The sequence below is a fragment of the Callospermophilus lateralis genome, chromosome 6 (genome assembly GCF_048772815.1).
Source record: "Callospermophilus lateralis isolate mCalLat2 chromosome 6, mCalLat2.hap1, whole genome shotgun sequence".
Lineage (NCBI taxonomy): Eukaryota > Metazoa > Chordata > Mammalia > Rodentia > Sciuridae > Callospermophilus > Callospermophilus lateralis.
Genome location: NC_135310.1, coordinates 118,177,533 through 118,189,900, shown reverse-complemented (window position 1 = coordinate 118,189,900; position 12,368 = coordinate 118,177,533). Strand labels below are relative to the sequence as shown.

Here is a 12,368-nt window from a genome sequence, read left to right as displayed (position 1 = left end):
TAGGCCATTCGTGCTTTTAAACATTTTTTTCATCTTAAATTTGTATATATAATGCATGCTATGCCATGGTACCAAAGAAGAGAGAGAAGGTGCCAAAGGGTATATAATGACAGCCAGTGCTCCCCTCCCTGGAACATCTGTTAGCATTTTCTTTTGTGTTTTTCCAGAGGTAATCCATGTATGTACAAGCCAAAACTTGTGTGTCTATTTGAATGAGCAAAGAAGCTAGTGTATACATATTCCTCTAAACCATTTCTCTTTTTCATCTAATAGTAGAGCTTGGAGATCTCTCTGTGCTTTGTATTGGTTGCCTTGTTCCCAATACATGGAGCGCCTTCATTTGCTTAGCCATCTAAAGGTAGAAGTGTAGATTGTTTTCACTTATTTGTTATAATCAGTATTGCATTGAGTATCCTTATGTGTGTATAGACCATTTTATATCCAGGGCGATATATCTATAGAAGTAAATTGTTGAGTTGAAGGAAATATGCATTTGTAATTTGGATGGATATTGCCTGTCTATGCTCATTAATCAGTGATAGAGTGTGTCACTGAATCTCACAAAACTCTGTTGTTTTATGGGTCTTACTCTTTGGATCAGTGGACTAAAGGGCAGGGCCTGGCCAAGAGGAGAAACTTGGGCTGGGGCTCAGATGCAGCAGGTAGAGCAGGCTGAGCTCACCCTTGTTCATCCCCATGCAGTCTCTGCAGCACTTCTCTGCCCCTTTCCTTTTCCCTTAGCATCAGTTTCTGGTATGTGTGTTGATGAATGCATGCCCGCGTGTTTCATTACTTTCTGTGACTGTCAACACCCAGAAGGCAGGGTCATGTCTAGATGAATTTGTGTAGCATCAAATATCAAAACCAAGAGTGAATTGGCACACTTTGTGCTTCTGGTGGTGACATTTTATTCTTATTTTTAAAATCCACATACTTAAAATGATGCCAAAGGAAATTGACCTCTCATACTTCTATCATCTTAACACTATTGTCTTCATTTCTCTGTGTTGCCTTCTGTTTATTTTAGGCATGTTTTTAACAAAGTGCTAATCCAAAACATATACACTTTTGTCTTCTGTTATTTTTTTTAATATTATCTCATACTTCTTTCATGTTGACATAATCTTTATATATCTCTTATTGTAAAATGTATTGAATATAATCAATGCATTATAATGAACTGGTCTATTGTTAGACATCTACAACTTTTAACATACATTATACATTAACATTATATAATGTAGTGAACATTTTTGTTCAGAATCCTTTTATTCATCTTTAAAGTTATTTTTCTTAGAATAAGTAGCCAAGGAGCAGATGGTTCATATACTTTTTTGATGGCTCCTGAGACATAACCCCAAATTACATTCTAAAAGAATTGTAGTTGTATCAGCAGTGTATCACTGTACCAGTTCCCACTTAAACTGCCTCTTCACTAGTGTCTTTTATCTTTTCATTGTTATTACTGTTGATTCAGTAGAATCAAAACAGTACCTCATTATTTGGGTACATTTTTTTTTTTTTTAAACCGTAAATGAGAGTGTAGTATTTCCTTAGAAATATAATTAGCCACGTTGAGCTTTGGACCCTTTTCCTTTGTTGAGTGCAATTGCCTCCTTGTTCCCAGTTTGTAAATATGGGGAGAGAAAGAGCTTTCTCTGGTGTTTGGAAGCATTTGTGAAGCACCTGTGCATGTGTGCTAGGTGGGGCCCGAGTGTAGAATGAAGTAAGCTGAGGAGATAGGGTGCCTGCCTAGGGCCAGACACCCAGAGAAAAGTCTGATAAAAACAGATGTGAAATACCTGCAGACCTACTTGGCTCTGCTGAGTGCTGCACAGCCAGGTGACCTGGATGACCCAGTGTGGCCTGGTCAGAAAAGAACTCACTTTGCAAGTGGTTTTACTGCAATGTCCTTCCCAGATACTTTTTCCCTCAAAGCTTCCATCATGAGGATTCCCTACTTAGCGGGGCCAGACAGTGATATGTGGCTCTTTCTGCCCAAGCTAGGGTATTGCCCTTCTCCCTGAGACCCTGGGGATGAAGCAGGTTTCCCTGGGAAAACCATCTTAGGGTTCAAGTTCAGAGGTCGGTAAACTATAGTCTTCTGCCTGTTTTTATATGGCTTGTGAGCTATGAATGGTTTTTACATTTTTAAACTATTAAGAAGAAAATCAAAAGAAGAATATTTTATAATGTGAAAATTACTTGAAATTCAAATCTCAGTGTCCAGAACAAAAATTGGTACACAGCCACACTTATTCACTCACAGATCATCTGTGGTAGCTTTCATTGGACAACTGCAGAGTTGAATACTTGGGACAGAGACCATGTAGTCCTTAAGTACCTAAGATATTTACTGTTTGGCAGTTTGTAGAACTAGTTTGCCGACCCCTGATCCACTAAGAATTTCTCCTAAGGAAAGGGCAGGGTAAAGGAAGGGTGGAGGGGATGTTGCTGACTCATTTCTGGGCTGCCCCAGACAAGTGGAGGCCACAGGCAGGGCTTTGGGGGCACCATTCCAAGTCCCCTTCGGGCGCTGTCTCCTCCCCTCCCCCACCCCCAGGCAGAAGCCTCCTGATGCCCTTTGAAGACCGCGGAGACCTGGAGCCCCTGGAGCTGGTGTGGGCCAAGTGCCGAGGCTACCCCTCCTACCCTGCCTTGGTGAGTCTGCCCCAGACACCACCCACCTACCTCCGCCTGTTGCCTTGCCTTGGGGGCTTATCTGAGTGGGTCAAGCCAGCAGAGTGTGGTGGGAGTCAGGGTGCCTGTAACTGTAGAGGGAAGCGGAGTTTTACCCCTGCCTGGATGGAGCAGGCCAGTAAGACTTCCAGCTGGGAGCATATGAAATAGGCTAAGCACAGGCAGACAGAAATTAGGGTTCTTAGGGTTTTGATAGCATTTATTTATTTACTTATGCATATGTGTTGGAATTTGAGTCCAGGGATCAAAATGTGTGATGCCAAAGCCCTGGTTCTGAGCCATTGAGTTCAAAATCATCCACAGTCCTGTATTCAGGGATAAATTGGTGTATACCTCACTCAGCCTTTTTTTAAATGCATAAATATGCATATATATGAAAGCATACTGTTTTTAACCTCCCTTTCACTTAAAAAGCATACTGTGAATATGCAGCTCTTATGCCATTAAACACTCTTCATCAGCATCACCTTTAATGACTGTATCATCTTCAGTTGTTTTCATGTACCATATTTTAATCAGTCCCTAGTTGACCATTTAGATTGTTCGAATTTTTCACCATGATAAACAGTTGGCAATAGAGATCACTGTATCTTTACTTTTCTGTGTATCTTTGTTATTTCTTTACAATGAATTCTGAGGAATGCCTTCCTGGGGCAAAGTCTGTACAATTCTGGTACAAGTTCCCAAGTTGCCTGAAAATGAGTTCCAGTTTATATTTCCACCAACAGTAGCTAAAATTTCCATTTCTTCCATAGTACAGTAGCTAAGAATTCCATTTTTACCGCCTTGAGTCTTATTTCTTAGAGCTCTTTCTCAGTTGGGGAGGAAAAGTCCACCTGATTCTGGAAGATACCACTGATCCTAAACCTTTGGGCCGTGTCAGAATCATTTGGGGGTGGGGAGGATTTTAAAACAGCACATACACTGAGTCAACTCCACCTTACAACCGCCAAATTAGACTCTCTTAAACCCAGACTAAAGCATGGATAATTTTTTCAAAAACTTCCTGAGTGCTCTGTAGCCAAGATGGGAGCCACCTGCTAGTCTCTCATGTGCACACATCTCTGGGCTTTTGCTTCCCCAAGCCCTTTACTATCTGTGCTTCTTTTGAGCCTAACAACAGCATCTTAAGATAAAGAGGGCAGGAACACAATCCTGTTTGGACAGATAAGGAGACTATCTCAAAGAGGTTATACAGTTTGCTGCAGCCATAATGGGAACCCGCCTTACCTACCTCCTTCTCTCCTAGTAGTGGCAGCTGGGAAGATCCACCCTGTGTCTCGCAGCTGTAGACATTGGACCAGGGGCTCCCGATTTCACAAGCCTAGGGCTCTGCCAGCTGTGAGACTGTAGGGCCGCCCCCACCCCCCACTCCCAGCTTAAGTCATTAAGGAAATGATTTATTTCGGCTGTGCAGGTTTGATGGTTTTTTGTTTTAAGCCTCACATGCAAAAGACCTAGTCCCAAACTAGTCTTTTAAAAAGAAATTCAGCCACCATCTGAACACAACCTGTGTTTTTATTTTGGTGCATGCTTTCCCAGTCTTTTTCCTGTGCACATTTCAGTACATATTTGCATATTATATTGTACTTTAATCTTATTTTAATTCCTTGTCTTTTATACAAATGTGGTTTTTTTTTTTTTTTTTTTTTTTTTTTTTTTTAGTGTGCTAAAATGTAGAAGTTTTGGGAAAACAGAAAAAAAGCAACATAAACCCTACCATTCTAACATGTTGCTCTTAAATATTTTATATACTTTTATTTGTTGTTTACTTATTGTAGTTGTGATAATAGAGAAGGTACACTTTATTGTATAATGTTAAATTTTATCACAAGCTTTGTTTCCATCTTGTTTTACATCTGTATAGCATTCATTGAGTGAATGGACCATTATTTATTATTTTGGGACATAAAAGCTATTCTCAGATGGCAGGCTTACCTACTTTGCTTTTGCCCTCAAAAAGTTTTTCACAATCTATTCTCAGGAACCAGCATGCCATAGTAGCCCCACTGCCTCCTTTGGTAATTGAGGAAGCTTAGAAGGGCTTGTATAGTTGTTCTTATTAGGACCCTTAGCTTCAGTTCCAGAAGGGACTCGTGCAGGGAGGTAGACTTTTGACCAAATTACACAGCTGGCGGGTAGGGTAGAGGTGGTTCTTCCTTGGAGTAAACTCTTAAACAGAGCACCTGCTTTCAGCTGCTTATCTTGAAAGGGATGTAGGGAAGTTGGCAGACACCCAAAGGTAAATAATGAGAGCCATTTATTATGAAGAAGAGGCCCCTGGGACATGGTATAGGAATTAAGATTACTCTGTCTCTAGAGAAGACTGCTTCCTCAATAAGTTTCCAAGTCTCTCTGGCCTTTGTGCGCAGAGACTATCAGCTCACTCCTCTGGAAACGAGCTGTGCAGGAGGCTGCTGGCAGCAGAGGCCCAGGCCTTGTCCAGGTATCTGGTTGTCGTCCCAGCCATGGCTTCAGCCAACTACATCTACTTGCTTGGTCTTTTTGTCTGTCAGGTGACACCTTTCAGACTTCCCAGCATCAGCAAGAGATTGAAATGAGATGATGTGTAAATAATTAGAAGCTTTGGAAACTTTGAGAGTGCTCCATAGGCCTAGAAAATTATTGTTTTGTTGACGCTGCCGGGCATTTTGCTGTGAACCTGCTCTAAGTTAGGCCGGGGATGCTAGGTGCTGGAAACAAACCCGAACGAGGCAGGCCCAGCTCCTGCACCTCTGGTGCTTCTGCCTCAAGCATTAGTTCCACCAGTGATCCTTGTTTCCAACAATCTCATTCTCCCTTCTCCACTGACCCTCCAAGCTCAGTCTTCTACCTATACACTGAACCTCTTCTGATTTTATCATGGAAGTGTGATGTGTATCTGACCCTTACCTCAGGAGGGGTTATAGTTGGGCAAGAAGGTATTGGGTGGGCTAGGGATAGAGCTCAGTTGGTAGAGTGCTTGCATGCATAACGCCCTGGGTTCAATCCCCAGCACTGCAAAAAAAAAAAAAAAAAGATGTTGGGTGACCAGGTTCTTTTCCATAGAACTGAAAGGATGTCCTACTTGCTGATACTGAGCCTTTTTGGTAGCCATGGTGCTAGGCAATTCCCTTGAGCATTCAAGGTGAATTACAAAGGTTCTAAAGGGAAATTGAGGGGAGAAATGACCTCTACTCTTACCTTGTAAAGGACATTGGGAAGAAGGGGTTTACCTACCTGGTCAGGACATCAAAGATACCCCATTCAGTACCATCCCTGCATGAACTTCCCATTTCTTATTTCAACTCCAAGGCCTGATAGTCCATAAAACAAGTTCTGTCATCTGGATTGATTGGGCAGAGCTGGAGGATTAGACAGAGTCATGGTTTCTGTTTTGAAGTGTTGCAGGTCATGGATGACGCTGGCCTCTCCATTCCTCAGTTGTGGGCAGAGCTGAGCCCTTGCATGGCTTAGGTATAGGGTGTTTTGGCAACTGGTCCTGCACCAGGGGTTCCTGTTCAGCCTATCCTCCCCCACTGAGTGCCCATTTTCCTTTCTGCCTCCAGATCATCGATCCCAAGATGCCCCGGGAGGGCCTCCTGCACAATGGTGTCCCCATCCCTGTCCCCCCACTGGACGTGCTGAAGCTGGGAGAGCAGAAACAGGCAGAGGCTGGAGAGAAGCTCTTCCTTGTCCTCTTCTTTGACAACAAGCGCACCTGGTGAGTGATGGCACCACTTGGGGCCATCAGGTGAAGGGAGAGGCGTTACCTATCAGCAGCTGTCCTGCATTGCTGTGTTAATGATAACTGGCTACTAGCATTAGTAGTAACTGAGGGGGTCACAGATGGGACTCTCTGGGAAGCACTCCGAGGTGAAGCTTTGCATCAGGAGGCAGACTATAGAGAGAACTGTGGGGTGAGGGACACAGCACTGGGCAGAGGAAGAAATCAAAGTGCAAAAACCTTGAAATGGAGGCCTCAGCTCATCCTCTGAGGAGCTTGGGAGGGCTGTTGGGAATTGGCACTGTGTCTTTGTACCTTCATGCCAATTTGTCCCTGAATGCCAGCTGTCCCAGGAGAGGGCATGACCTTGGGCCAGGCAGCTCCCTTGGTGGATGGTTCCTGGAGAGAGAGACTCAGCTGAGAGCCTGTTGGCTGCCAGCACTCTCTGTAGCTGTGGGAACACGCATCTCCGTCCTGGAGAACATCTGGGTGATGTGAACCCTCCACAAGGGAATCACTTGCCATGGTTTATGAACACCTTAAGGTTCTTCTTAACACTAGCAGGAGAGTGTTGTCACCTCTGCTTTTGTAGAACAAGGAGGTGGAACTGGTTGGTAAAAATAATGATAGCAATAGCTGCTGTTTATTGAGTGCTTACTCCATGTTCTTATGCTAATTGCTTTACAAACATGATCTCATTTATTCTCATTTAAATTCCAGTCCCCTCACAATTCATTTTTTTATATGAGGAGGCTGAGACTCAGACAATACCCCCGCTGGGCATGTTGTCTCACACCTGTAATACCAATGACTCCCGGGGCTGAGGCAGGAAGATTGCAAGTTCAAAGCCAGTTTCAGCAACTTAGTGATGCCCTAAGCAACTTGGCGAGACCCTGTCTCTAAATAAAATATAAAAAAGACTGGGGATGCTGAGCACGGTGGCACACACCTGTAATCCTGAGGCTTAGGAGGCTGAGGCAGAAGGATCGTGAGTTCAAAACCAGCCTTAGCAAAAGCTAAGCAGTAAGCAAACTCAGTGAGACCTATCTCTAAATAAAATACAAAATAGTTCTGGGGGTGTGGCTCAGTGGTTGAGTGCCTCTGAGTTCAATCCTTGGTACCTGCCCCCCCACCAAAAAAAAAGAACTGGGGATGTGGCTCAGTGGTTAAGTGCCCTGGGTTCAATCCCTAGTACCAAAAAATAAAAGACACCTTGACCAGAACTGACACAGAAACCAAGATCTGAAGGCTGTGCTCTCAGCCACACATTAGATCCAACTAGGGAAGTGGGGATGGGGTAGGGGGATAACACACACACACACACACACACACACACAAACACAATGTAGACACCAAGGAGGTCCATAAATTCCTGGCATTGCCTCTACTTCCCAACCACAGCTCCATTTCCTAGCCATAACTCCCTAATTCCCCAAAGCATGTGAGGATTAGAGTCCTCCAGGGTCACTCAGCCTGCCCTCTGGGACAGCAGATGGGCCTCTAATGGCTCTAGGGCCCTGACAACCCTCAGAGCAGAGTGAGGGCCCAGGGAAGGACCTGGCTGCCAAACAGATCCTATACTCTCCTTCCCACCCCTGCATACTTGCTGCCCTGTCCCACCTGGTTCTTGGTGGCTCTTGCATGAATTTGTACCAATCTAACCTACTCTGCCCTGTAACCTCTCTCCAGCCTTGCCTATTCTGGGCAAGTGGGCCCAGAGGAGCCCCTGGACCCATCACAGCCCAGCTTTTTAACTGTGCTTGTATTTCAGGCAGTGGCTTCCAAGGGACAAAGTTCTTCCCTTGGGTGTAGAAGATACTGTGGACAAGCTCAAGATGCTGGAAGGCCGCAAGACCAGCATCCGCAAGTCAGTGCAGGTGGCCTATGACCGTGCAATGATCCACCTGAGCCGAGTCCGGGGACCCCACTCCTTCGTCACCTCCAGCTACCTGTAAGGATGAGGCTGGGTTTGCTTCTGGCTGCCCTGCCTGCCTCCGTCCCATGGGGCACAGAGAAGCCTCTTCTGCCTAGCCAGATGTATGGCCGGCAGTTCCCACTCATGGCAGGCCAGGGATTGGACTGTGTCCTCACTTAGGGCAAGGCCTCAGTTTTGACCAATAACATGGTTTCCCTGGAGGGCCTGCTGTGTGCCAAAAACTCCCACCTGAGGTCCATCAGGGCTATTCCACTGAAGAACCACTTAGAAGTAGAAACAGCTGTGGGGCTTGGGCCCAACAAGGAGATGGACCTGGCCCAGAAGCCGAGAGGTGCTAGGCTCCTTCTCAAGGGGCTGCCTGGCTCCTCCAGCCCCTTCCCAGCTAACTACACCTCAGGGCAGGCGAGGTTCTGACACTGATCCCAGAGATGCTGTGGATGCGCCAGGGTCCCTTGGGGAATCCCACCGAGCTCCCCTTCTCCCCCTCGCCAACCCATTCTCAACCTATCTTGTCTTCACTCTCTTTCCCTATTCCTTTCCTTCCTTTCTCTCTTGTGCCAAACTGACAGAAACATCACCAAACTTGTCTTTTTCTTTAAAGTCTCATTCCCTTCCTGGCCAGCTGCTATGCTGGGTGGATGTCTCTGCCAGGCCCCTCAGGGTCCAGGCAGGGGCCAGCCCACCCGTGAGAACCCCACCCACCAGCACACCTCCCCATCCCACTGACCTCTGCTGCTGCTAATAGGGCTGAGCCTGGCCATCTGAGCATGCCCCAGGATGAAGTGGCCCTCCTGCCCTCTCCCTGTCTTGCTGTGTCATGGGCCCAGGCTGGAGTGGGCCCCTATCAGCAGACCAGGCTGATTGTGAGAGTATCCATCTGTCCCCTGAGATGCCATGGGCAGTTGGGATGGAGCAGTGCCCATCAGCTGGGTGTGCCCTCTCCCTCCTCCCTTCTCATGGGCTTTTTTGTTCTGTAACTGCAGCCTTAAAGCTCTCACCACCGTGGACAGCATGGCGCTGCCCTCGCACATCCCCCTGCCTGCACTCTGCCCCATGGCTCTGCCCCATGGCTCTGCTGCTCCCTCCTCCCAAACCAGGGAACATAGCCCTTGAATTTCATCCCCTGTCTCCTTCCCTCTTTCTCTTTAACCTCCTCTCCACCACCTTCTCAAAAAATGGAAGGGAAAAAACAAAACAAAACTGTGAATGGGGAATGCTGACTGACAAACCAACGCAGCTTTCAGAGGCTTCTATGTTTGTTCTCTGGACATTTCTTTTTTCCTCCTCTTAAGCACCAAAGTCGCAGGCCAGCTTGCAGGCCACTGACCGCCATGTTGATTTTTAACTTGACGTTCTTTTTAATTGTTTTAAATTTTTCATAGGGGAGTTTTGGACAAAACAAAGTCACTGGGGAGATCACTGCCATTTGTACACACTCAACTTTTTAAAAATACAGCCAACCACACACCGACTTCTTATACATTTGGGACATGAGCCAGAGTTTAAAAGGGAACCAACTAAACTCAATAACATAAAGGATGGGATTTTGGATTTTGTACAATAAAAACAAAAAAACAAAAAACAATTCAGCATATGGCTGGGGAAGGACATGGTGTATATAATTGTAAAATACTGTTCTAAATTATTCAGGCCTATACTGTCCATTACTGGAGTCCTCCATTGTGTGGCCACACAGTGTGGTTTATTTAAAGGAGCCTACGCGTCCCCTCTCCCCAGGTAGTTGGTCAACTGTGGACTCTGTGACCTTTGTCTAAACCTGTGTTGTAAGATCTTGGAGCTCTCTCCCCACTCCCCCACTCCATGTCTGTCTCTCTCTTCTCTTCCCCTAGCACTTTCTTTTCTTAGTCTATTTTTCAACCTCTGAATCCTTCAGTCTCTCTGAGTCTCATTTTTAAAAATGCTCTTTTAGAACGCGAAACGGCTCAGATCCTGCTGTGGCATGGGGCCTATGTGTCTCTGTCGCGTCTGCTGTGAAGCACATGATGCTCTATTTATTGTAGAAAGTGACTTTATTTGCTTTCTAGAATTGTTTATAACAGATGGTATAAGAGAGGTAATAAACAGAGAAAATCTATGCCTGTAAAGAATACAAAAGTTAATTTTACCTACTATAATATGACTGTCGGAAACTTATTTTCTCTCTGAGAAATAAATGTTCTAATGGGCAGCAATTGCTGTGTTTGATGTGGTCAGTGGGGGCCCCTCTTCCTAAGACCTACTCAGTTGCTCCTCAGAAGGCCAGAGCCCTTAAGAATGGGGTTGTCTGGCTGTTGCAGGCCCCTGGCTGGAGAGAGCTCTGTCTCTTGAACTTTTGGGTAGGCATGAAGATGGGTGCTGACCTTGTTTCCCTCCCAGATAGTGCCACCTGGGACCCACGGAAGGGCCAGCCCACCTTCCTGTACCTCAGATTCTCTGTGGCCATGTTCCCGTAGGAGCTCTGCTCCTCTTCAGTGGGAGGAGTGGCGATCCGGACACCCACAGCACCTCAAAACTTTTAAGATGCTCTCTCCTTTTGCCATTATTGCTGGTCTGTTCTATAGATGGGCAGCTGACCAGACAGAGCCCAGCGCTTCTTAGATTTGGAAGGGATCCTTGAACCTTCCTGGCCCCCAATTCACAGAAACAAGGAACAAGGCCAGCAGGAGTGAAAGGCTTGACCAAGGTCCATGAGCTAAGGAATGGTGGCAGAGTCCTGGGAGGAGGATCTGGCCAGAGAGCCCCGTGGGCTCCACAGCATTTCAAGGCTGCAGTGGCTTCTTGTACACCATGCTCCCCATTCTTGGTGGTTGTGGCCACAGCTTTTCTGGAAAGGGCATTGAGAAGAACGGAAGCAGCAGGAAGATGCCCAGGAACAAACTGCTTGGTTGCTGGGCCTCAAATTGCTTTTCCCATCCCACCGCCTCTCTGGGCCTGCCCAGCGCCTGTGCCTGTCTAGTGTGGCAGAGGACATGGGTCTCCTGACTATCTTCTACCCAGGCCTGTGACATTCTTGATATTGAGGTTACTAATGTGTGAAAGTCAGTTCAGCTTAACACTGAAGAGGTTCCTCCTTTGTGCTGATGATCCTTGTGTTGCAAAGACCCTGGGTCTCAAGGTTCTCACAACCTGATGATAAGATGTCACAGAAATCTCTGAACGAGGTCAGTACCAGAGTCCCAGGAGCCTGGAGAAGTTTGGGAGACTTTTTTGGTTGAAGAATAATGAAAACTTTCAGAAGAAATAAGCAATTCAAGCCTTGAAAAATTGTCAAAAAGTCCTTATTTATGAATTGAATTTTGAATTATGAAATAGTGTAATGAAATTATGAAGCCTATAAAATATTTTAGAAATAAGGAAAAATGGCCAAGTGGGTGGGATTTAATAGGCACACCTAAAGATAGATGAAGCAACTTGTCCTGGCTAAGGAAGGAATTGTGCATATACTGACTAGTGACTGACTAAAAACCCCTTTTGACTGGAAGCCAGTAAGGTGGTGAGGCAGTGCATCAGGCTTAAAAACCCTGTCACTCACTGGCTGTGTGACCTCAAGCATGACAGTCAACATCTCAGCCTCTCTGAGACTGGTGTAGTGGAGGACCCCCAGGGCAAGGCATCAGTACACAGGAAGTGGCAGCATCCGCTAAGGACTTGAACAGGGAAGAGATGATCAGAAAGGAAAAGAAACAGGTGTTTGAGACAGGGTTGCTGGTTAACTGCGGGGATCAGGGAGCCTGGGGAGTTGGAGGATGCATTTTGTTGCCTATGGAGCTTCTGAGAAAAACCTCTAGTATGCAAGTGGGAGTTGGACCTGGAGTTCAAGAAAAGGAATGGATGACGAGGAGGTGGGCAGGTAGCAGAACGGCCAAGGAAAGCGGAGGTGACAAAAGACTTGAGGAAAGTCCCTTGTGTGTATAGATGGCAGGGAGAGGATGGAGACAGCATCCTCAGAGGGCCCTGGTCCCCAGGGGTCCCTGTGGAGAATTGGCAAGCCCTAGGGATCATACCACAGGTGGGGAGGGGGGGAAG

General features: G+C 46.1%; 1 protein-coding gene across 4 annotated transcripts in view; it reads left to right on the top strand.

Moving 5' to 3' along the window:
• The window catches only part of Brpf3 (bromodomain and PHD finger containing 3), a 34,417-nt gene extending 23,894 nt beyond the window's left edge, over window positions 1-10,523 (top strand). For 2 of the 4 annotated variants that reach the window (XM_076858828.1, XM_076858829.1), the window contains exons 11-13: window positions 2,564-2,661; window positions 6,249-6,403; window positions 8,178-10,523. In XM_076858828.1, coding sequence (XP_076714943.1) covers window positions 2,564-2,661; window positions 6,249-6,403; window positions 8,178-8,361 — 437 coding nt within the window. In that variant the 3' untranslated portion in view covers window positions 8,362-10,523. Of the gene's footprint in view, window positions 1-2,563; window positions 2,662-6,248; window positions 6,404-8,177 lie in introns of those variants that run through there. The other 2 variants (XM_076858830.1, XM_076858831.1) reach the window with 2 other exon arrangements.
• The last annotated feature ends 1,845 nt before the right edge of the window (window positions 10,524-12,368 follow it).